The sequence below is a fragment of the Tachyglossus aculeatus genome, chromosome 2 (assembly GCF_015852505.1).
Source record: "Tachyglossus aculeatus isolate mTacAcu1 chromosome 2, mTacAcu1.pri, whole genome shotgun sequence".
Classification (NCBI taxonomy): domain Eukaryota; kingdom Metazoa; phylum Chordata; class Mammalia; order Monotremata; family Tachyglossidae; genus Tachyglossus; species Tachyglossus aculeatus.
The window spans coordinates 67,198,373-67,224,148 of record NC_052067.1 but is presented as its reverse complement, the minus strand read 5'-3'; the positions used below and the strand labels follow the sequence as shown (position 1 = coordinate 67,224,148).

Below are 25,776 nucleotides of genomic sequence, written 5' to 3'. Positions count from 1 at the left end.
ATAACTTGCCCAAGGTTGAACAACTCCTGAGAGGCAGGGTTGGGCTTAGAACCCAGGTCTCCTGATTCTTAGTTCCACGTATTTTCCACTAGACCATGCTGCCCATCAGTATCTTTGCAGATACAAAGTCCCTAAACAAGTTCCATCAAACTCTTGAGGTAAAGAAAGCGTTCGGTCACAGCTTCAATTAAAATCAATTGATCCAACTTTAATTTGATAAAATTCAATTCAGTCAAACTTTTTTTTAAAATGGCAGGCACTGTACTAAGCACTGGGGTAGATACTACCTAATCAAGCCCTTTTCCTACAAGGGCCTCACAGTCTTAATCCCCATTTTACAGACGAGGTAAAGTTAACTGACTTGCCCAGGGTCACACAGCAGACAAGTGGTGGAGCCACAATTGCTCCTTCTGATTCTCAGGCTCGTACTCTATCCACTATACCACACTGCTTCTCACCTCAAACTTTCACATCAAAAACTGATGGAAAATGTATTCCTGACCTGTGCAGTTATGGTGTAAAATAACCACACACTCAGTGAGCGCCTTCTTTGCCCCAGGAGATCCTCGGTTCATACTTCTCCCACTTCTACTTTATGGCTGATGGGCAGTGGGTACCTCGGCCTCACCCTGCATCCTCGAACCGGAGCCCAGCGAAGGGTACTGGGGAATTCCTAATCCCGCACCTGGAATGCAGAAACCTAACAGGTTCCCAAAGACAGAGAATCGACTAAATCTCCGGGGAGGGGGCCCGGGCCAGACGACTGGGGAATCTCTGGTTTCTCCTAAACAGTTTTGAATTTGGGGATTTCCTCCTCGGTGAGCCTAACTGCAATCCGAAGGGCTGGGAAACACGGAACTAGGGAAGTCCAGTTTGGGGAGGGGTGCTGATTCCCTTGGGATACAGCCAACTCTTTTCCCACATATCCTTTTCCCTGGATCGGTTAGCAGACCAATGCAAGCTGATTGTGAAAGGGGCCAGAACTGAATAGGCTTAAAGGGATCTCAAGGAAGGATCCAGACCATTTTACGAATTCCCTAGTAGGAACTGTTTGATTTTATTCTTAATAACAGAATTTTAATAATAATTTTATTCTTAATAAGAATTCTTAATTCTTATTATTCTTAGTAAGATTTTATTCTTAATACCCTCACAGGGAAGGCAAGAGCAGAAGCAGCATTACGACTTCCATAGATAGTGGTCTACCCACCCCACTACTCAATGAGACCCGTTAATAACAAACAAAGAAATAATTTAACTAGACATTAAATGATTTGGAGAGCAGACTCACTGTTTGAAAAATACCAGTGTTACGTTTTGGGCGATTGCCTTTTATAAAAATGTGCTAAACATGGCACACACAACTCTCTGACCTTCCATGGAGGCTTGTATTGCTTGCAACATCAACTTACCTGAAAGGCAAAGGGCATTTGAAAATGCAAACTTCTCCAGAATGGCTTCATCTAACTCCAGTTCTGAATTTAATCTGATTTCTCCTCTATGAAGCTTTGACTGTCCCCTTAAAATAACAACCACACAAAAAAATCAGCCCAAATTAGAAGTCACAAGAATTTGATCTACGACTATATGTTGTCCTCACATAAGACAGGAGGGTGAATGTGGGAATAAGAGTATACCAGGTGACAAGATGTGTGGGTTATTACCACATTGGACCCAATTCTTCCAATGCCCAAAGCTGCTCCTATTAATAATAATGATGGCGTTCATTAAGCGCTTTCTACGTGCAGAGCACTGTTCTAAGCGCTGGGGAGGTTACAAGGTGATCGGGTTGTCCCACGGGGGGCTCACAGTCTTCACCCCCATTTTCCAGATGAGGGAACTGAGGCACAGAGAAGTGACTTAAGTGACTTAAGTGACTTAAGTACTTAAGTACTTAAGTCACTTAAGTCACAGAGAAGTGACTTAAGTTAAGTGACTTGCCCAGAGTGACAACTGGCAGAGCCGGGATTTGAACCCATGACCTCTCACTCCAAAGCCCGTGCTCTTTCCACTGAGCCACGCTGCTTCTCTGAGTAATCCGATTAGAAATCTAGGCGCTATTGGCGGGGGCATGGGGGAAACAAACTCTTTCAGATCACCAAGGGATTTTGTAGCTCAGGGAAGAGATATTTTTTTCTATGGAAGCTATTTAAGGAGTTTTGCTAACCTGTTGAGGCCAGCACACACTTCTGCCAGGTGTCACACTCAAGGGTAGAGTGGAAATTTCAGAGCTGGAAGTAATCACGCATGGTTTCTAACTAACTCTAGGCCAGCAGCTCCATATCACCCACCCTGGATGTAAAAAACTCTCACATGCTGCAACCCCAGAACTACTAGACAGCTTGGCGATGTGGGGCCAGTCACTGGGTGGGTTAAATCAGGAGTACCTACTATTCAATTTGTGCTTTGAGATGGCAAAAAAAAAAAAAGGTCAAGGGGGGAGGAAGAAAGGAAAGGAGGGGAAGAGAGAAAGAGGAGGAAAGGAAGGGGAAAAGAGAATGAGAGGTGAGCCCCCAACAAACTGCCTTGTGACTTGGATCCTGTGAACAACAAGGAAAAGACAAGTAAAGGCACTGATGGGCTCTACTTAAAGACAGGTGGTGGCTGGCTTGTGGAGGTGGAGCATGAAGAGAGGTGGGGTCTTCTCTCCCTATTCTACCCAGTAATGGGCCTGGACCAGTCAATCGCTGCCACACCGAGCCACAGCTGCAATGCCTAAGGCAGATAAAAGGCAGTCATTTTGAATCGTGAGGAAGCACACGCAGCGGGAAGCACCTGGAGAAGAAGCAAGCATTGAGGGAAGCACTCAAGAGAGCATCATTGTAGTAGAAGCAGCAGGAGGACGGCACTTGGAAGCCGGAAGAAGCGTTGGCAGAATGGGCTCCTTGACCAGAAGACTGGTACTGGATGCTTGGTGGAGTGGGTGAGTGTGTGTGAACGTGCCACTCCCTTGCACATTGGTAAAACTAAGTAAACTAAAAAACTTTCCACAGTAACCTTGGTGGTCGGGGATGTGGTTTGATTCTAGTAAGTGTCACTGAGACTCCCCAAGTTAGGAAGGTCCTGGTCGGGACAAGCCAGGGGGCTCGCGACGGGAAGGGGAGAAAGGGGAAGTAAAATGTATTCATTTATGCTGTAATGTTTTCTCCTCCACACTGAGTTTCCCTCCCCAGAATTTCAAGGGTAGAAGGGAGTGGGTCCCCCACCCTCCAGTTCCTGGCCCCCAAACCCTATGAGGAGCTGCTGTCTGACCACTGCTCAAACCCCTGAAGTAGCAACACACGTGCGATCCCTCCCAGGTCCCTGGACCAGTGGCTTGGAATACCACCCTCCGTCCCATTCCAAGCAGATCCTTTAGACTACCCGGGCAGAGCTGCGGGGCAGCAGCTTCTTCTCCTAGGGATTTGGGCCCAGAAGCCGGATATAAACCATTCACACCAGTCCCAAAGCCCAGTGAGGAGGAATGCAGTAGCAGTGGTGGCCTTGGTGATAGTCTCTGGACTGCAAGCTTGTTGTGGGCAGGAAATGTCTGTTTATTGTTATACTGTACTCTCCCAAGCGCTTAGTACAGTGCTTTGCACACAGTAAACGCTCAATAAATGACTAAACCTCCTCTATCTCCTCCTACCAGCAGAGAGCAGCTGGGAGGCAACAATTGGCTAAAAACTTCCTTAATAATCTTAAAGAGTTAGTGCTTCTCCCAAAGTGCCCAATATCCTATCGGAAAATAATTTGAGACACTTGGAAAACTGGGTTCATCATTCACTCATTCAATTGTATTTATTGAGCGCTTACTGGGTGCAGAGCACTGTACTAAGCGCTTGGGAAGTCCAAGTTGGCAACATATAGAGACGGTCCCTACCCAAAAGCGGGCTTACATCGAGAAAGGGGAGACAGATGACAAAACATATGAACAAAATAAAATAAATAGAATAGTAAATATGTACAATTAAGAGTAATAAATCTGTACAAACATACAGGGGCTGTGGGGAGGGGAAGGAGGTAAGGTGGGGGGGAATTAATTAATTAATTCATTCAATCGTATTTATTGAGGGCTTACTGTGGCAGAGCACTGTATTATTCATTCAATCATATTATCTTTAGTGCATTCTACTAGGGCACTGTGAGGATAATTGTCTGATATGTAAAACCACAACACTCCATGAACAGTTTGGAAGGAAAGTACTATAGTATGTGGAAACTCTCAGATAAGCAAACACTCCCACAAGGTCTACACAAAATAAAACAGTGTGCAATACAGTCAATTTGAGACCACCTAGAGAGCCAATCTAGATATTTAGAAATATAGGAAGGATTGATGCTGAATCGTTTTGATTACTGCTTAGGAGGTGTGGTTCAGTTGACTGAAGCCTGCCTGATTCTCTGACCAGTTTCCTCTATCTCCAAAGGCTCTCTTGGTTATCTTCAAGGCCAGGGAATACTTGATGGCCAAAGTTCCTGCTATGGATTTATCCAAACCTCTCTTGAATCTATCTGTGCTTTGGACTGCTAAATAAGGGATTGTGTACCCACACACATACGCAGAGCTTATTTTTTTCAGCAGGGTTTTCCAGTTATTACAGAATCTTCAAGTCGGCACCTCAAAGCACGAATTTTGCAGATGCAATTTCCCTTTACAGTTGATGACGTTGCTTGTGTCTACAGTTCTACATGCAGGTTGTCAGTCCTAAGTGGTAAAGTGACTAGTTTGGTAGAACAGTGTCCAAGATAAAGGAATTTACTGCTGTATTTTTTTTTTCTCTCATAACGGCATGAGGCTGAAAAAAGGGGAAGAGGTCATGTAGAAACATGGGTTTTTTGTTTGGTTTTTCCTTCAAGTGAGCCTCCAGATTTACATGGATCTGTCTAATGAACCGCTGTTGCCCAGAAGTTCTGGAGGTTCTGTTTGCTCACTGGGGGCAGGGAAACTGTCTACTGTTATACTGTAGTCTCCCAAGCGCTTAGTACAGTGTCTCCCCCTTCTAGACTGTGAGCCCACTGTTGGGGAGGGACCGTCTCTATATGTTGCCAACTTGTACTTCCCAAGCGCTTAGGACAGTGCTCTGCACACAGTAAGTGCTCAATAAATACGACTGAATGAATACAGTGGTCAGCAGATAGTAAGTGTTCAATAAATACGATTGAATGAATACAGTGGTCAGCACATAGTAAGTGTTCAATAAATACGATTGAATGAATACAGTGGTCAGCACATAGTAAGTGCTCAACAAATACCATCCACTGATTCTGGTCAAGTCTACCTGCATTTCAAGGTCTTTCGGTCACCTAAATGGAAGGGGTGAGGGGACAGAGCTAGGGAACAAAGGGATGGAAAAACACGAAATCCTACCTGTTAATCAGGTGGATGAACTGCTGGGTAGATTTGGAGGCAGTACTTAGATGTACGTGTTTTTTGTTTATAAGGCAGGGGTTTTGCAATGTACAGCTCGAAAGCCTTACTGGGCTCGGGCTCTTAAGTGGATTCAAATGCTCCTCTTGAGGTGAGGAGTGGGACGGAAAAATATTTAAAACCACCGTCCGTAGTCTCAGACTAAGGAGGGGTCCCAATAGGCACTCCTCAATGCACGGCGGGTACCACACTCTCTACATAAAAGTAACAACGGATGGCATGGGCCTACTGGGCTCTACTAACTCATAGCTGCTGGAGTTGAGGGGGGAAGATGGAGAGAGAGTCTACAACGAGCAGCTCCCTGAATGCCTGTCGAGAATTTCTGATGGACGGGGCGATGAGGCATCACCCCCAGAAGGCCGCAGAACTCCTCCCCACTTGGGTAGTGATGAGTCTCAGGGTTAGCCTCAGCAGCCTCAGGTTCAATTCTGGCATTTTGATTCAGTCTCTGCCGGCAGTGTCATCTCTCAACTGGCAAGGGCAACTCTACTATTAGGCACTGATTTTTTTTCTATAAAAGCGCATCAACCTATGATTGTCTTCAACAGATTATTTTACAACTGGATAAGTAGCCTTCTAAATCCGATGAATGCAAGTTTCAAATGCATTACTCCTCAAGGAGAGAATACCGGAATCCAGAAAACCTGACCGTTTGGACTGGCGGTCTTTTGAATACGAAAGGTCTCCAAAAAGGATCGAGTTGTACCAGGGACTCTTTCAGTAATGAGGATGGACAAGTGGCTTACTCTGCTTTCGTATAATTAATCTCTTCATTCTCCCAGTGGACGAGTGCAACTTCATATGGCTGAATTTCATGATGCTCCAGAACTTGCATCACATGCTTCATCTGGAAAGAAAGACACAGTCCCCAAATGAGTTGAATTATTATAAAGATTCTTCTGTGGCATTAGCTTTTGCAATTACTTTCATAACATTAAGGCCTATACCTTTTGCCATGCTTTTCCAAGCAAGACAACATTCCCGGAATACTAAATTCTACATTGGATGTTGACGGGCAACCGGGAAAACTATTTGGACGCTCATTCTTAGTCTGAATATCTCTTCTAATACTCACAGTTTTATCCTCCACATTCCAAAACACGACGGCCCCTTCCCTGGATGAAAAGAGGAATGAAATTTGAGTTACATTAAGAGGAATGAAATCTGAGGGTGACATTAGTTAGCCTGATATAGGAAACCATGGTCTAAAAAAGCACAATCTGAATCTTCCAGGATTCAGTGATGATTCCACGACTAAACACTGTTTATTGTATTACATTTATTGTACTATTATGAGATTCACCCATGAGTTCTGCCTTTTTCTAAAAGGTTTTCCAATTTAGTAGACTTGTAGAGAGGGCCAGGTCTGGCACGGTGAGGACTGGGGCAGGGGAAACTACCTTCACGAGCACACTAAGCAGTTCAACCCATCCACATGCAGCAGTCAGTCGCGCGTTCACCCACTGACCTACATGTAAGTATACGTATTTGCTGTGGGGGAAGGAGGTACATCATCATCAGTCGTATTTATTGAGCGCTTACGATGTGCAGAGCACCGTACTAAGCGCTTGGGAAGTACAAATTGGCAACATTTAGAGACTGTCCCTACCCAACAGTGGGCTCAGAGTCTAACAGGCTCACAGGTACATGGACCCACATATAAGGAAGGGCACACACTCTACCCACATGTAGAAGCACAAATACACCAAATACTGCGGTTTTTGCCGCCCAAGTTAGTCCAATATCAAGTCTCTCGCTCCGTCCCTCCTCCCCTCCTTAACTTCCATCTTCAACCGCTCACTCTCCACTGGTTCCTTCCCCTCTGCCTTCAAACATGCCCACGTCTCCCCTATCCTAAAAAAAACCCCTCTCTTGACCCCACCTCCCTTTCCAAACTCCTGGAATGAGTCATCTACACCCACTGCCTTGAATTCCTCTCCTTGACCCCCTCCGTTCTGGCTTTTTTGTTCCACCAGGCTCTTTGTTCGGAATCTTTTACGACTGATGACGGAACCCAGCGGGCAGTCTCTACTTCTACCTGTTTCCCATGCCTCGTTCCTCTGCTTTTGGTGGAGGGGTGAGAGTCGGACACACTCACTTGCATCCCCTGAGATAGACGTAATCACCCACACGGAGAGAAGGAGAGAGCAACTTATTCTAGAAGAGGTTAGTGGTAGTAGGTGGGGGAGAAGTGGGAGGGTTATCTTTCGCAAAGGTGAAAGATTAATTAACGGACTGATGAGAAGTGGGAGGGTCATCTTTCGCAAAGGTGAAAGATTAATTAACGGATTGATAGCTTTTATTAAGCGATTACTAGGTGCAAAGCACTGTTCTAAGCACTGGGGAGGTTACACTGCACTGTGTGCAGAGCGCTGGACTAAACACTTGGGAAGTACAAGTTGGCAACAGATAGAGACGGTCTCCATTCACTCAGTCGTATTTATTGAGCACTTACTGTGTGCAGAGCACTGTACTAAGTGCTTGGGAAGTACAAGTTGGCAACAGACTGAGACGGTCCCTGCCCCACAACGGGCTCATTCATTCAGTCAGTCATTCCATCCTATGTATTGAATGCTCACTGTGTGCAGAGCACTGAACTAAGCGCTTGGGAAGTACAAGTTGGCAACATATGATGATGATAATGGCATTTATTAAGCGCTTACTATGTGAAAAGCCCCGTTCTAAGCGCTGGGGAGGTTACAAGGCGATCACGTTGTCCCACGGGGGGCTCACAGTCTTAATCCCCATTTTCCAGATGAGGGAACTGAGGCCCAGAGAAGTGAAGTGACTTGCCCAAAGTCACACAGCTGATAATTGGCGGAGCCGGGATTTGAACCCGCGACCTCCGACTCCAAAGCCCGCGCTCTTTCCACTGAGCCACGCTGCTTCTCCAGTGCCTCCTTCCCTTCCCCACAGCACCTGTATATATGTATATATGTTTGTACATATTTACTACTCTATTTATTTTATTTGTACATATCTATTCTATTTATTTTATTTTGTTAGTATGTTTGGTTTTGTTTTCTGTCTCCCCCTTTTAGACTGTGAGCCCACTGCTGGGTAGGGGCTGTCTCTATATGTTGCCAATTTGTACGTCCCAAGTGCTTAGTACAGTGCTCTGCACACGGTAAGCGCTCAATAAATACGATTGATGATGATGATGGATGGGAGAGGGATGGTGGAAGGCAGAGAGAGACTTTGCCACGTGGGGTGGAGAGGCGACAGGGATACTTTTGTCACGAGATGAGAGCTTCTGCCGCTCCGGGACCTTGGATCTCTAATGTGGTTGGGGTGAGCGGGGAGAAGGGGAAGGAGGGATGGAAACATGTGTTTGGCTCCCGCCCTACCCTCCTCATCAACTATGGTGTGAACCGACAAGCCAAAAGGGGCCATTTGTAGCAACCCAGAAGGCAATAGTCCCTCCATAATTTTTTTTATATGTGCCTATCAATCAAGCAATAACATTTACTGAGCACCTGCGTTTAAGAGCACTGTACTAAGTGCTGCACAGAGTCAGGCCCGATGTCTCCTTTCAGGGAGATTACAATCTAGTGGGGGACAGAGACCCTAAAGTAATTTATAGAAAGGCGGAAGGAGGAAAAGGGACCATCTAAATGAGTTAGTGCTTAGATGATAAACACCCATAAGTGTGATGGAAGACTCCAGCGCTTAGAACAGTGCTTAGTAAGCGCTTAATAAATGCCATTATTATTATTACCCAAACGCTCAGATGACACCGAAGTGCTCAAGAGGGAAGCAGCGTGGCTTAGCGGAAAGGGCAGGGGCCTGGGAGAGAGAGACCTTGGGTTCTAATTCCAGCTCCACTACTTGTCTGCTGTGTGGCCATGGGCAAGTCGCTTAACTTCTCTGTGCCTCAGTTACCTTATATGTAAAATGGGGAGTAAGACTGAGAGCCACATCTGGGGCATGGACTGTGTTTAACCCTATTTGCGTGTATCTACTCCAGTGCTTAGGAAAGTGCCTGGCACTTATTTTATAACAATAAATATAATGTTTATATTTAACATATATATATATATATATATATAACATTATAACAAATGTTATAAAAAAGAGTAGAGGAATTTAGCCTGGGGAGAACGGAGGTTAATTAGGGAAGGGGGTTTCTGGAGGAGATGTGATTTCAGGAGGGCTCTGAGGATGGGGAGAACCGCAGTCGTCTTGATTTCGAGCTGGGGGATTCTAAGCAGGGAGAATGATGTGAGCAAGAGGACTCATCCTCATCTCCTCAGGTCTCTTTTGGGTCTCCTCTTTCTCCTACCTCTCTGGCTGATCATAATAACAACAGTAAGGATGGTATTTGTTAAGCTCTTACTATGTGGCAAACACTGTTCTAAGCACTGGGGTTGATTATTACTATTATCCTATTTAAGTGCTTACGATGTATCAAGAACTGTTCTAAGTGCTAGGGCGGATTTAACTAATCCGGTTGGACACGGTCCGTGCCCCACGTGGGGCTTACAGTCTTAATCCCCATTTTGCAGACCAGGTAACTGAGGCACAGAGAAGTTAAGTGACTTACCCAAGATCACACAGCAGACGAGTGGGGGAGGGATCAGAATTAGAACCCAGGTCCTTCCGAGTCCCAAGCCCATGCTCCTTCACTTATTAATTTCTAGTGTCCCCAGGTTATATCCCCTCAATTAATCAATGGTACTTACTGCGTGCTTAGTGTGCAAAGCACTGTACTAAGCACTTGGGCGAGTGCAATACAGACGTGTTCACTGACCCTTCTGGCATCACTTAACACTTTAGCATTTAAAACCCTGGGGGTATTTATGTAGCTATCTTAAATACTCTATTCCTTTTGAAACTTACTTTAATGTCTGTCTGCCTTTTAGATTATAAGGTCCTTGAAGGCAGGGATCACGTCTACTAATTCTGCTGTATTCTCCCCAAACGCTTTTTATAGCGCTCTACACATGCTCGAAAATGCTATTTACTGATTACCTAATGAGGAAGGAGCTGGCTCTGTTTTAGCTGGATAAAAAAGAGGGTCTTCGCAAGCTCGGAGGCAGGAGAGAGGGACCACTTCCAGGAGGCCTCTGAGTAGCCAGGACTAAAAATTACCTAGAAGAGGTGACAGATCCTGTTGAAGGGATTGGAAAGAGGCCTAGATGTTAGGGAGGAATATCACGGGGAGGAAGCAGGACTTGATTTCCAGGGAATGTGGTGATGGGTGAAGATACGTTGTAACTATGGGACTACAGTGCTCTGCACGTAGTAAGCGCTCAATAAATACGATTGATGATGATGATGTTTTTGGCATGAAATTCAGAGACAAAACATAGAATACACACGAAGGCTTTGTTTTCCCTCTTTACCTGAAGAAGAAGATTGTTCCCAGGTCATGCTCTTTGGCCATGTTTTCTACACCAAACACCAAAATGTTTGCGGCATCTAGGATTAAAACAGAAGGAACATCATTTAATACAGCCAGTGTTCTTTTTACCATAATAACTGCGGTACCCATTAGCGCATACTACATGCCAAGCACTGTAGTAAGCGCTGCGGCAGGCACAAGTTAATCAGGTTGTACACAGTCTCTGTCCCACGTGGGGTTTACAGTCTAAGGGATGGTTTGAAACATTACTTAAACTTAGCATTTAAAACCATTTCTCACTAACAACGTCATCAGTATGTGCAGAGCACTGTACTAAGCCCTGGGGAAGGAGACACAGATGGGAATTAGACACGGTCCCTGTTCCCCTGAGGGCTCACAATCTAAAATAAGCACACCTCAAAACTGAATGAATCAATCAGCGGTATTTCCTGATCGCTTACCATGTGCAGAACACTGTACTTAGTGCTTCGGAAAGCGGTACAGTATAAGTCGATAGACACGTTCCTTGTCCGTGACGAGCTGACAGTCTAGAGGGAGGGACTGAAGTAATGCTTATCTGCCAAAATGCTTATCTGCCAAATCTTATTTCTGAAGTCACACCAAGTTTCTCAGATAAAAAAAAAAACTATCAAAGAGACCACATACAAAACAATCATTATTAGTCAGTGATACTGGCCAGCGCTATTGGCAACTGATCTCTATTTGTACATTTATGGATAAGCAGTGGATAATTTTGGGTGCTTTAGACTGTCTGCCTTTTTGGACTGGAAGCTCCTTGAGGGAGATGGATCGATGAACTCTCATAATAATAATAATAATAATAATGATGGCATTTGTTAAGCGCTTACTGTGTGCGAAGCACTGTTCTAAGCGCTGACAAATACGCCAGCAAGGCTGACCGACGAGCCTTGGTCCTAAGATTCCTGGACAGAGAATTCCTGGAAGAAGGAATGGCTTAGGGCCTTAGCGGTTTGCCTGCACACAGTAAGCGCTCAATAAATACGACTGATTGATTTTATTTATTTAGAGAAGCAGCGTGGCTCAGTGCAAAAGAGCACGGGCTTTGGAGTCAGGGGTCATGGGTTCAAATCCCGGCTCCGCCAAGTGTCAGCTGTGTGACTTTGGGCAAGTCACTTAACTTCTCTGCGCCTCAGTTACCTCATCTGTGAAATGGGGGTTAAGCCTGTGAGCCCCCCGTGGGGCAAACTGATCACCTTGTAACCCCCTCAGCGCTTAGAACAGTGCTTTGCACATAGTAAGTGCTTAATAAATGCCATTATTATTATTATTATTATTTTGTTAATACGTTTGGTTTTGTTCTCTGTGTCCCCCTTCTAGACTGTGAGCCCACTGTTGGGTAGGGACCGTCTCTATATGTTGCCAACTTGTACTTCCCAAGCGCTTAGTACAGTGCTCTGCACACAGTAAGCGCTGAATACGATCGATTGATTGATTTGCCCTGCATCATTTGCACTGTCATTCCTGACAGTCATCAATCAATCAATCGTATTTATTGAGCGCTTACTGTGTGCGGAGCACTGTACTAAGCGCTTGGGAAGTACAAGTCGGCAACACATGTTCCTAATCACGTTCCTAATGGAGCATGGGAGGGCGACAAGGGGGTTGACGGGAAGAACGTAGCACACTGTGAAGTGCACGCCAAGGTTTTTAACGTGCAGGACCCATTTTTGGCCAAAAAACCAAAGAACGTTACCATCCTGCGTGATGAAGCGGTGTGGCCCAGTGGAAAGAGCACCGGCCTGGGAATCAGAGGACTTGGGTTCTAATCCCGGTTCCACCACTTGTCTGCTGTGTGACCCTGGCCTAGTCACTAACGTCTCTGGGCCTCAGTTCCCTCATCTGTAAAACGGAGATTAAGATTGTGAGCCCCAGGTGGGACAGGGACTGTGTCCAATCTGATTAGTATCCACTCCGGTGCTTAGGAAGAGCTTGGCACATTGTAAGCACTTAAAAAGTACCGTAATCATCACTACTAAATTTTACTTAAACTTCTTTGTGCCTCTGTTTACCTCATTCCCCCTTTTTAGACTGTGAGCCCACTGTTGGGTAGGGACCATCTCTATATGTTGCCAACTTGGACTTCCCAAGCGCTTAGTACAGTGCTCTGCACACAGTAAGCGCTCAATAAATACGATTGATCGATTGATCTGTAAAATGGGAATTAAACCTGTGAGCCCTACACGGGATACAGATTGTGTCCAACTCAATTTGCCTGTATCTACTACAGCGCTTAATAATAATGGCATTTATTAACAATGGCATTTATTAAGCGCTATGTGCAAAGCACTGTTCTAAGCGCTGGAGAGATTACAAGGTGATCAGGTTGTCCCACGGGGGGCTCAGTCTTAATCCCCATTTTACAGATGAGGGGACTGAGGCACAAAGAAGTGAAGTGACTTGCCCAAAGTCGCTCAGCTGACAATTGGCAGAGCTGGGATTTGAACCCATGACCTCCGACTCCAAAGCCTGAGCTCTTCCCACTGAGCCACGCTGCTTCTCTACAGTGCCTGGCACAGAGTAAGTGCTTAGAAAATACCAAAAAATAAAAATAAAATTGGGCTGTCCAAACTAGTATCTGCCCCAGCAATTAGTACAGTGAGAAGCAGCGTGGCTCAGTGGAAAGAGCCCGGGCTTGGGAGTCAGAGGTCATGGGTTCTAATCCCAGCTCTGCTACTTGTCAGCTGTGTGACTTGGGGCAAGTCACTTCACTTCTCTGGGCCTCAGTTCCCTCATCTGTAAAGTGGGGATTAAGACTGTGAGCCCCCCGTGGGACAACCTGATCACCTTGTATCCTCCCCAGCGCTTAGAACAGTGCTCTGCACATAGTAAGCGCTTAACAAATGCCATCGTTATTATTATTATTATTGCAGTGCCTGGCACAAAGTAAGCATTTAACAAATTCCACTTAACAACACTTATTTTGTTCGTATGTTTGGTTTTGTTCTCTGTCTCCCCCTTCTAGACTGTGAGCCCACTGTTGGGTAGGGACCGTCTCTATGTGTTGCCAACTTGTACTTCCCAAGCACTTAGTACAGTGCTCTGCACACAGGAAGCGCTCAATAAATACGACTGATTGATTGATTTGAAAAAAAACTTCGTGACAATGTTGTACCACAGCACCATAACTGAGCAGAAGGTTCCCTTGATAGTCGCTACGGTCTTTGCTGCCCATTTTTTTTTTTAGGTTCGCTGATGGGCCCGTCCACATCACGAAACACCCTGTTGGTTTTTAAGGCAGAGATCTTCACCTCAAATGGCTACCGGCATCAGCATCATCAGTCGTATTGATTGAGCGCTGTACTAAGCGCTTGGGAAGTACAAATTGGCAACATATAGAGACAGTCCCTACCCAACAGTGGGCTCACAGTCTAAAAAGTCTAGCAGCAGGCAGTCGGGCCCTCCTCAACCTGCACAGCCAAGCTAGAACCCAGGTCTTCTGATTCCTTTGTGACACTGTAGCACTTGGTAGCAACTATTGTCAGTGGTCAGAAAGCAGGGTTTAATAAATACCACCGCTCACCCGACAGTGCTAAGCGAAGCGAATAAACCAGGACAGTTAAGAATTGCTAAAGCTGTGACCTGCTAAGGTGTCTTTTCAGCCCCTTTCCATGACGGAGAGGCAGCGGGGCTCAGTTGAGAGGGGGACGTGGCAGACGAACATGCATCCCAAAGGCCATTTTTAATGTAGAAATGGTGCCCTGGTGGGTAGCGCTCTAGAAGCTCTCATGAGGGAGAAGGAAGGAAGGGAAAACCGGAAGGCTTCCGGAGAAAGGGTTGGGAAAAAAAAAAAGGAGGAAAGACAGCCAAAAATACCCAGAGAAGTCAGGGACACAGCCAGAGACCAGGCTCTGCAAAATGCCTCTTCGTACAATTGGTATTTAGGAAATCTGCAATGGAAAATGTCACTTGGGGCACCTTTAATCATTCTCTTTAATACCAAATTATTCACAGGATAGTTCAGATAGTCCTCTCATCCTAGCCATTTTGCCAAAGCTTAACTATGCTATGTGCCTTGTGGAGAAATAAATGAACGAGTACCGGGCCCATGATACTAACGTCTTGAAATTTTGCCATCTTTACTTGGCACATAGGAAGTGCTTAGCAAATGCCATCATCGTTATTATTTTTACCTGAATTTTGTTTTTTGGAATCCTTATTTTATATTAGGTATAGTGCTCTGCACATAGTAAGCGCTTAATAAATGCCATCATCATCACTAGGTATAGTTTCCCAAAGTTGTGGAGCTCTTGAAAAAATTCATCTCAGCTTATGAAGCGAATATTCTGCTCTTAGTAATATCTCTGAACTGAAATGAACTGAAACTTGCCCCCAAATCCCATTTAACCGGCAGTTAACTTTTTGGCAAGAAAATAGCGTGATACAAGAATGAAGAACTCAAACTTTGAGGAAAGTGACACAGTTTTCATTTTGGAATTCAATCAGTTTCAGAGTATTTTCAAAATACTCAATACTGTAAAATTTCCATAACTAGCCATCTCTGTCTCTCCATTTCCTGCCTCTTCTGAAGTTTTCTGGTTAACCCGTGCTTTTTTCATCCTTAAACTCTTCATTCCTAGCCTTTATCTCTGTTCTCATGTTGCCAACTTGTACTTCCCAAGCGCTTAGTACAGTGCTCTGCACACAGTAAGCGCTCAATAAATACGATTGATTGATTTTTCCCTAGCCGGACTTCATTTGAAAAGAGAACAGGCAGGCAAGAGCTAACCGTGTTACTTAGCTTATCCCTCGGCGGCCGACAAGGAAAGCTTGTGAGCAACGAGAACGATAATCCCAGCAGGTCAAACGAGACGGAGGAGATGGTAAAGCCAGATGTGTACGACCAAAGCCAAACAAGGCTCGCACAATTACCTGAATTTTGCATTTTTTTTGTCTTTACTGGTAATTAAGTGCTTATTACGTGTGTGGCAGTGTACTAAGTACCGGGGTAGATACAAGCCGACCAGGTTGGACACAGCTTACGCCCCACAAGGGGCTCACGGTCTTAATCCCCATTTTACGGGTGAGGTAACTGAGGCCCAGAGAAGTCAAGTGACTTAACCAAGGTCACACAGGAGACGGGGACCTCGGTCCCACGGCCGTGTCCTAGCCACTAGGCCATGTTGCTTCTTGCTAGTTCTAAGCTAAGCATCATCTGGGCTTAACTCTAACATTTGCCTGGGTGGGAATGATCTTGAGGGTAGGAAAGTCCTCATCCCCATCCTCCCATGAACTGTGTGTGCTGATGTCACGGTTTCCAGGATGGGCTCGGGAGCAGGGCTAGTGGCATGGCTTCATCCGGCACTATCCGTTATAAAAAGATCCTCAGACAAAATACTTGCATTGTGCACACTCGGCAACCCGGGACTTTCCATCGGGGGATCCAGGGACACCGTGCACAACAACTAATAACGTTCCACGCTCTACAGCTGTGAAAACAGAGGCGGGGACTCTGAGAGATGCCATTCTGGTGCTAATGTGACCTATCCGAATAAATAAGGATTTATTCAGTTCACAGATAATATAACCATTTGTCGTTCTGAATTGGAATAGGCTGTAGAACACTTCATTCTCTCTGCACAAGATGTTTGGTTTTTAGATAGGCCTCTAAACATAGCCATAATAGCGTAGTAATTGCTTCATCTAGAGTCTGTTTGCCTGAAAGTTGAAAAACACGCCCGAACTAGCTGCTTAAATGCTGTACCGGTGGCAGCACACAACGCTGAGAGTCAAAAATGATGCTCATTACTGTATTTCCAGGTACAGGAATTACTTTAAATTCATTTTAACGTCTCTCACGTTGTATACCCACCTTATCAGTACAGTTATAATTTCTGCACTCTTCAAATGTTTGTCCTTTCCTATCTTGGGCTGAACTAAAAAGCTGAACTCAAGGCCTATATGGGGAAGCTGCTTTTTGTTCTGTTTCTAAACAGAGTGGGGAAAGGGTAAGAAACTTCAAAGCAATGTTAAAAAAAAAATTAGGGTAGACAGGATTTATTTTGAAGTTATTAAAGTAAGAAAGAACTCCTTGAGAGGTTCGAGCAATAGTTTTTGCATCCACTCAGATTCGTAGCTTATTCACGTACTACCAGTAAAAATCAGGGTAGACAGGATTCATTTTGAAGTTGTTAAACTGAGAAAGAACTTCTTGAGCGGTTCGAGCAATAGTTTTTTGCATCCACTCAGATTCGTAGCTTATTCACTTCCTATCAGTGTGACAACTTCCCTGTTGTAGCTCTTCATACGCTTCCTTTGCCTTGGAACCTTACTGTCCGGTTAATTGTACTTTGTAAAACATTATTCCTATTATACAGATCATTTTCTTTTCTTATTTGCAAACGGCAACCGTTTGCCTCTTGGGGCTGCTGAAGACGAGTTTCTCTTGGCTTGACGGGGCCCGCTGAACTCTGCCGGAGGGACTGGTGGCAGTAAAAAGGAGGCGGAGGGAGTAAAAGCGGGAGGAAAATTTGCTTGGGGTGGGAGGGAGCTGAATTAGAGAAAAGGGGCTGTGTTCAGACCCAAGGACGGCGGACTGTGCAGCCAAGCTAGGCTGGGTTCTGGGAAGTGTCTGGGGCCAGACCTGCACCCCAATTTTAAACCTTCCACCCACCCACCGAGTCCAGCCACGGCCGGGCCCTGGGCAAGCTGGTGCGAAGTAGCAAAAACGCAAGCGCGATGTTGAAATCTTCCAAAATGCTCCTATTTCCGACAATTATCCCAGCTATGGAAGAGAAAGACGGGAGGCAAGGCATATTCCCCTAAGCGTTCGTATATTTAAAGGGCTGTGGAGCAGGGTTTGACCATTATCATGCTTATCATTTGGGCTGGAAATGTCACTGCCTTTGCAGAGTTCTGTAAATTACAGCTATTACCAAGATTAATGATTGCTACTTGTTTGGAAGAAGCTACGGTAACTCAGCTTTGTGGATGTGCTTCCTTTTCCGGCTCTGACGGAGTTTACTGGAAAAATTTCTGGAGTTGATAGTGATGTGTACTGGTGCCCCAACCCCCAAAAAATAAACAGAAGGGCCAAATTTAATTTTAAGGTCAAGATGAATGATTCGGGAGGCAAAAAACACAGGAAATATAATATTCTCAGAAAAGGGAGGGAAGAGGACTGAGGTCAAACACCGCTGCCACACATTCTTCAGCGCTTAGAACGGTGCTTTGCACATAGTAAGCGCTTAATAAATGCCATTAAAAAGATATTATTATTATATGCTTGACAAGCCAATGGAATCAAGTCCCAAAAAGTCTGGTCAAAGACCTGAGGAATAGAGGAATGATACATACCTGTAATTTATTTATATTAATGTCTTTCTTCCCCTCTAGACTGTAAGCAAGGAATGTGTCTCTCCCAGGAGCTTAGTACTGTGCTCTGCACACAGTAAGTGCTCAATAAATGTGATTGATTCTTCCAAAACTTTTCTTTTCCTGTGGTGCTGTATTCAAATTAGCATCCAAAAAAAACTCAGACATAATTAGACTTTTGTGGGCAGGGGACGCGACTATCAACTCTGTTATACCGTACTCTCCTAAGCACTTAATACGGTGCTCTGCACACAGGAAGCACTCAATAAATACTATTATCGACAAATATCAGTTCTCTCTTCCTCCAAGCAACCTTAAATAACTTACCTCATTTGTACTTTTCTCTCTTGGTTCTCATCACTTGCTCTTCACAGGCCTATATTTATGGTAATTTAAGTGCTTACTATGTGTCAAACACTGTTCTAAGCACTGGGATACGTACAAGTTAATTAGTTGTGACCCAGTCCCTTCCCCTCTTGGGACATACATACATATTTATTACTCTATTTATTTATTTATTTATTTTACTTGTACATTTCTATCCTATTTATTTTATTTTGTTGGTATGTTTGATTCTGTTCTCTGTCTCCCCCTTTTAGACTGTGAGCCCACTGTTGGGTAGGGACTGTCTCTAGATGTTGCCAATTTGTACTTCCCAAGCGCTTAGTACAGTGCTCTGCACATAGTAAGCGCTCAATAAATACGATTGATTGATTGATTGATTGACTCACCAAGTAGGAGGGAGAGCTGGTACTGAATCCCCATTTTACAGTTTAGGGAACTGAGTCACACAGCATTTAAATGACTTGTCCAAGGTCACACAACAAGCAATTGGCAGTACCAGGATCAGAACTCATGTCTCTGACTCCCAAGGCCATGCCGCTTCCTTTATTGACTATAAATAGCATTACAATCGCTGTTGTTCAGATGAACGTACTCCCTGGATTCATCCTTTTGAAAAATAATTGCCCCAGAAGCCAAGAGGTCCATGTTTATTGCTTTTGACAAGCAGGTCTATGAAATGGTTGCTTTTCAGTCGGCAAAAGTACTATTGCCATTGTGGTACTTCATGACTGGCAACCGGTAACACAATAAAACACATTTTCCGAAAGGGATACCCTTTACATAAATAGTTGAAAAGCACTAATCTAAATGAATTTGGTCTCCTCTGGGGTATCTTCACAGATACTAATTATATTCATTCATTCAAGCTTAGAGAAGCAGCGTGGCTCAGTAGAAAGAGCCCCGGCTTGGGAGTCAGAGGTTGTGAGTTCTAATCCCAGCTCCGCCACTTGTCGGCTGTGTGACTTTGGGCAAATCACTTCACTTCTCTGGGCCTCAGTTACCTCATCTGGAAAATGGGGATTAAGACTGTGAGCCCCATGTGGGATGATGTGATTACCCTGAATCTACCCCAGCGCTTAGAACTGTGCTTGGCACATAGTAGGCGCTTAACAAATGCCATTATTTAAGCACTTAGTACAATGCTCTGTACACAGTAAGTGCTCAATAAATACGACAATGAATGAATTAGATTGAATCCAGCGCTGACTTTCTAGAAGCCCTGACTGACATATTTCCACTGTGTCTCATTAGACTGCGAGCCCACTGTTGGGTAGGGACTGTCTCTATGCGTTGCCAATTTGTACTTCCCAAGTGCTTAGTACAGTGCTCTGCACATAGTAAGCGCTCAATAAATACGATTGATGATGATGATGATGATAGTTCTCCGGCCAGAAGGCAGTCATTGCACAGGGCTCATAGTCAAAGAACACTGCTTGAGGTTCTCCAAGAGGGCACTCCTTGGCACCACTGCAAAATCCTCAATGGAGTCAAGCTACATTGCATTTTACGCACTTTCCGATTCTCCTTTTGGGCATAAAGTTTATTATATGAGAAAGCCATTTGGTTGTTGGACGTGAATCCTAGTTTTATTTGTATAAAAGCAATTGGCGACCCATTTTCCATCTTTAAATTATCTCCATTGGCAAGCTAGCCTACCTTTAATTTACCTGCGTCGTCCAGTTAGCCTAAACAATTCTTTTTTTTATAGAGCGGGATAACAGACTGGATAGTGTAGCATCACTATTCTCTGACATACAGTATTTATCCCCCAGACGGTAAACTCCTTGTGGACACCGAACGTGTCTACCGATTCTGTTGTACTGTACACTCTGGAGTGCGTTAAGTGCATAGTATTAGTGCTCTGTACATAGTAAGCATCCAATAAATACTATCGACTGATTTAGTGATTAACATATAACTTATTGATTTACAATAACAAAGTTATTTCCAAACACATTCTACTTTTCATTTTCATGTAAGTGTAAAGCACTTTGCATAGCTCTAGGCTACCTATTTCATCGACAAAATTGAAACAATCAGGCGTGATTTCCCTACAATCTCCCATTCTTCTCCAATCCCCTCGTCTCCCCCACCCTCTTCGACTCTCCCTATGTTCCCTGCAGTAACTCAAGGTGAAATCTCTCGCCTCCTCTCTGAATCTACCCCCTCCACCTGTGCTTCTGACCCCATCCCTTCGTATCTTTTTAAAAACCTCATTCCCTCCCTTCTTCTCTTCTTGACTGCCATCTTCAATTATTAGCTTTTTAAGGGCTTCTTCCCCACTGCTTTCAAACATGCCTAGGTATCCCTTAGCCAAAAAAAACCAACCCTCCCTTGACCCCATGGCTCCCTCCAGTTATCGCCCCATCTCCCTCTTACCATTTCTCTCCAAACTTCTTTAGAGAGTTGTTTACACCCTCTGTCTCCACTTCTTAACCTTCAGTTCTGTCCTAGATCCCCTTCAGTCTGGCTTTCGCTCCCTTCATTCCACAGAACCAGCCTCCTCTAAGGTAACCGATGACCTTCTTGTCTCCAGATCTGCTGGCCTCTACTCCATCCTAATCCTCCTAGACCCCTTAGCGGCCTCTGACTCTGTAGACCACCCCCTTCTCCTGGAAACATTATCCAACCTTGGATTCACTGGTGCTGTCTTCTGTTGGTTCTCCTCCTGTCTCTGACTGCTCCTCCTTTGCCTCCCACCCTCTGACAGTAGGGATCCGTCCAGGCTCAGATTTAGGTCCCCTTCTATTCTTCCTCAACACTACTCTCCTGCAGAACTCATTCACTTACCACCTCTATGTAGAGGATTCCCAGATGTACTTTTCCAGCCCAGATCGCTCTCCTTCCCTGCAATCTTGAATTTCCTCCTGCCTTCAGGACATACCTACTCGGGTGTTCCCCGACACCTCAAATTAAACACGGACTCCCCATCTTTCCCATCGCTGTAGACAACACCATTACCCTCCCTACCTCACGAGCCCATAACCTTGATGCTGTCCACGACCCATCTCTCTCATTCCAACCACCTATTCGGTGTCACCAAATCCTGGCAATTCTGTCTTCACGACGTTGCTAAAATCTGCCCTTTCCTCTACAACCGAACTGTTACCATGCTAACTCAAGCTCTTATCCTATCCCGCCTTGAACACTGCATCTGCCTCCTCGCCGACCTCCCGGCCTCCTGTCTCTCCCCACTCCAATCCACACTTCATGCTGCTGCACGAATCATTCAGTTCATGTCCCCCCATGCCTCAAGAGTCTCCAGTGGCTGCCAAGTGATCCACCTCCGCGTCAATCAGAAACTACTTATCATCAGCTTTAGAGCACTCAATCAACTCAACCCACGCTACCTCTTCTCATTAATCTCCTCCTCCAGCTCAGGTCGCACACTCTGCTCCTCTAATGCCAATTCACTCACTGTGCCCCAATCTCATCTATCCTGGCACCGATTCTTTTCCCAAGTCCTCTCCCGCCCCCTCCACGTATGCCAGACCACCACTCCCTCCACCTTCCAGGCATTCCTAAAGTCACATCTCCTCCAAGAGGCCTTATCCAACTAAGCCCTCTTCCTCTTCTCGCTCTCCCTTCTGTGTTGTCTGTGCACCTCAGTCTGTGACCTTTGGACATATTCTCTCCATCCCCAACCCCACTGCACTTATGCACATATCTTTACATACTATACATTTCTTATTTATTCATGTTAATGTGTCTCCCTCTAGACTGTACACTTGTTTTGGGCAGGGAACGTGTCTGCTACCTCTGCACTTTTCCAGAAGCTTAGTACAGTGCTGTGCACATAGTAAGCACTCAATGACTGATTGAATATAACTACTTTTATTTAATCTTGAGTAATGTAATGTGACAGTGTGAGTGCATTTTAAAAAGGCATATTTTGAAATGAATATTACTACGTTTTATCAGAGTTCTATGAAAGATGATTTCCCATGCAAAGCAACTTCTTTGACTTCCAAGCTCAAGAAGGTGTACCTCTAGGCAAAGTGGTTACTTCAACAAAGCCATGTGATGCCAGCTCGTGACACAGATTACCAAGGTGATATTCATCTGCTGTGGCAAAGGCAGTACACTGCATCACGTCCTGTAACAATCCGAGAAACCAAGTATGCGTTATAAAAGATAGAACGGCACTTTAGGTTCTTGCTACTAACTAGATTTTTCATTAATGTTTACAACTAAAAAACACAACAGCCTGCATTGGGTTAAAACGCCATTAGCGTGGATTTGCCCTTGTCAGTCACGTTCTTAAAGACTACTGCCTTAAACTAGCACCTGGTAATAGTGGTAGTGTTTATTGAGCACCCGCTTAGTATCACAAATGGGAAAAGGTTACAAGAGAACACAATCAGCAGGGTTGGCATGGAAATATTCAGAGCCACCGAATTAAGATCTCTAGGGTTGAGCTGAGGATCTGAACAACAAGCCATGTAGCTAGGCCATGTGAGGGCTTTGCTTGGACACAAGTCCGGGAAACCAGGTTTAGGCTGAAATAATCTAAATTATCTCCCTCTGGCTTCGTTATAGCCTAGGCAGAGAGCAACAACACACCCTACGACAATCCTTTCTGACTGGGTCTTAGGGACAGAAAGCAGCAGAACAGCTAACGTCTAGCTGCAGATGAGCACCTCAATTCATCGAGTGTATTTATTGAGCACTTACTGTGTGCAGAGCACTGTACTATGTGCTTGGGAGAGTACGATACAACAAACAATCAATCACAGACACATTCCCCGCCCACTCTGCTTGCTTTCAAGGGGGCAGAGCTCTCGTCAATCAAAGGAATTTATTAAGCCGTTACTGCTTGCAAAGCCCTGTACTAAGTGCTCGGGAGAATGCGGTATAGATAATAATAATAATTGTGGTATTTGTTAAGTGCTCTCTATGGGCCAAGCACTGTTCTAAGCGCTGGGGTTGATACAAGCTAATCAGGCACAGGTAGTCCGTGTCCCACATGAGGCTTCCAGTCAACCAATCAATCAATCGTATTTATTGAGCGCTTACTATGTGCACAGCACTGTACTAAGCGCTTGGGAGGTACAAGTTGGCAACATATAGAGACAGTCCCTACCCAACAGTGGGCTCACAGTCTAAAAGACACCAAGACAAGGACAGGGTATTTTGGAGGGAAGGGGGAGAAGGAGGTTGTCCATTATCTAAGACTATTCATTTTAAAACTTCACTTGGTCATTTCTTTTAATATTTTCTTTGAAACGCCATTTGGAGTGTGCTCATGATTAGGAATCTCTGGCCACAACTCCCTCCGTGGTTTAGGAAACAGGAGTGGAGGTAACTAGAGGAATAAAGAGGAAGAAGACTCCTGGGGAGTAGGCAGGGCCATACACTATGTGACCCATGAGAACTCTCCCGGGTCTCCAGGCAATCACCCTTTAAAGCTTTTTATCTCTTTAAATCTCTTTTATCTCTTTTAAATCTCTTTAGTCTCCAGATGGACACAGAAAGAGCTCCACAGGTCTAACACACTAATCGACTTGGCCTGCAAGCAGGTCTAAAGAACCACAGATTGCAATTCACCTTTCAGCACAGCCTTAATATTTGCCTTAATGCGTTTAGTTGTAATATTGTGAGGATTTATTTATTTATCTTAATCCCCATTTTACAGATGAGGTAACTTAAGGCACTTGTCCAAGGTCACGCATCAGACATGTGGCAGAGCCAGGATTAGAACCCACGTCATCTGAGTCCCGGGCTCTTTCCGCTAGACCACGCTGCTTCCCTAAATAATAAAGTATGACATATGATATTGATATGATAAAGTGGGCAGGCACGATCTTTACCCTCAAGGAGTCCGCAAAACAGTAAGGGACACAGACATTAAAAACAAATTACAAAGAGGGAACGCAAGAATATGATGAGACTGTAAGCTCACTGTGGGCAGGGAATCAATCAATTGTATTTATTGAGCGCTTACTGTGTGCCGAGCACTGGACTAAGCGCTTGGGAAGTACAAGCTGGCAACATATAGAGACGGTCCCGACCCAACAGTGGGCTCACAGTCGAGAAGGGGGAGACAGACAACAAAACCAAACATATTAACAAAATAAAATAAATAGAATAGATACGTACAAGTCAAATAAATAGAGTAATAAATACGCACAAACATATATACATATATACAGGTGCTGTGGGGAAGGGAAGGAGGGATGGAGAGGAAGAAAATGCCTGCAGAACAGAACCACATCTACGCAATATTCAACGGCGAAATGGCAACCGCTGCAAACTCGCAAACACCGCACGGGTCTTCGAAGGGGACAGACCGCGGATTGTTAGACGGAAATCGGCGTGGCCTAGCGATTAATTACAGTGCAGGCCCGGAACTCAGAAGGTCCTGGGTTCTAATCCCCGCTCCGCCTCTTGTCTGCTGCGTCTCCTTGGGCAAGTCGTTGGCCTGTCACGGAGGGAGGCTTTGCGGCCTAGTCTCCCTCAGCGAGGCCTGGGGTTGCCACGGAAACGGCGGCTTCTCCTAGGCCTTTCTCTCTCGTTGGCCTGAGAGGTTAGTAAGAACAATAATAATAATAATAATAATAATGACATTTCTTACTATGTGCTTAGCACTGTTCTTCCCAAGCGCTTAGTACAATGCTCTGCACACAGTAAGCGCTCAGTAAATGCAACTGAATGAATGAATCCCCCCGCCTCACCTCCTTCCCCTCCCCACAGCACCTGTATATATGTATATATGCTTGTACATACCTATTACTCTATTTATTTTACTTGTACCTATCTATTCTATTTATTTTATTTTGTTAGTAAGTTTGGTTTTGTTCTCTGTCTCCCCCTTTTAGACTGTGAGCCCACTGTTGGGTAAGGACTGTCTCTATATGTTCCCAACTTGTACTTCCCAAGCGCTTAGTACAGTGCTCTGCACATAGTAAGCGCCCAATAAATACGATGGATGATGATGATGAAGTGCGGTGGGGGGTGGGCAGAGTTTCAAAGGGCTTATGACCCCAGTGCAAAGGCAGGCAGGAGGGAGGGGAGGTGACAGGTTAAGCAGGGAAGGCTTCCTGGAGGAGACAGGATTTTAGTAGGGAGAATCAATCAATCAATCAATTGTATTTATTGAGCGCTTACTATGTGCAGAGCACTGTACTAAGCGCTTGGGAAGTACAAATTGGCAACACATAGAGACAGTCCCTACCCAACAGTGGGCTCACAGTCTAAAAGGGGGAGACAGAGAACAGAACCAAACATACCAACAAAATAAAATAGAATAGGATAGAAATGTACAAGTAAAATAAATAAATAAATAGAGTAATAAATATGTACAACCATATATACATATATACAG

General features: G+C 44.8%; 1 protein-coding gene across 1 annotated transcript in view; it reads right to left on the bottom strand.

The window, feature by feature from the left end:
- RMND1 (required for meiotic nuclear division 1 homolog) overlaps positions 1-25,776 on the bottom strand; it is a 67,504-nt gene that overhangs the window by 19,371 nt on the left and 22,357 nt on the right. The window contains exons 4-8 of the mRNA XM_038741556.1: positions 22,440-22,548; positions 10,756-10,831; positions 6,486-6,525; positions 6,157-6,257; positions 1,413-1,519 (exon numbers count right to left, since the gene is read on the bottom strand). Coding sequence (XP_038597484.1) covers positions 1,413-1,519; positions 6,157-6,257; positions 6,486-6,525; positions 10,756-10,831; positions 22,440-22,548 — 433 coding nt within the window. The remainder of the gene's footprint in view (positions 1-1,412; positions 1,520-6,156; positions 6,258-6,485; positions 6,526-10,755; positions 10,832-22,439; positions 22,549-25,776) is intronic.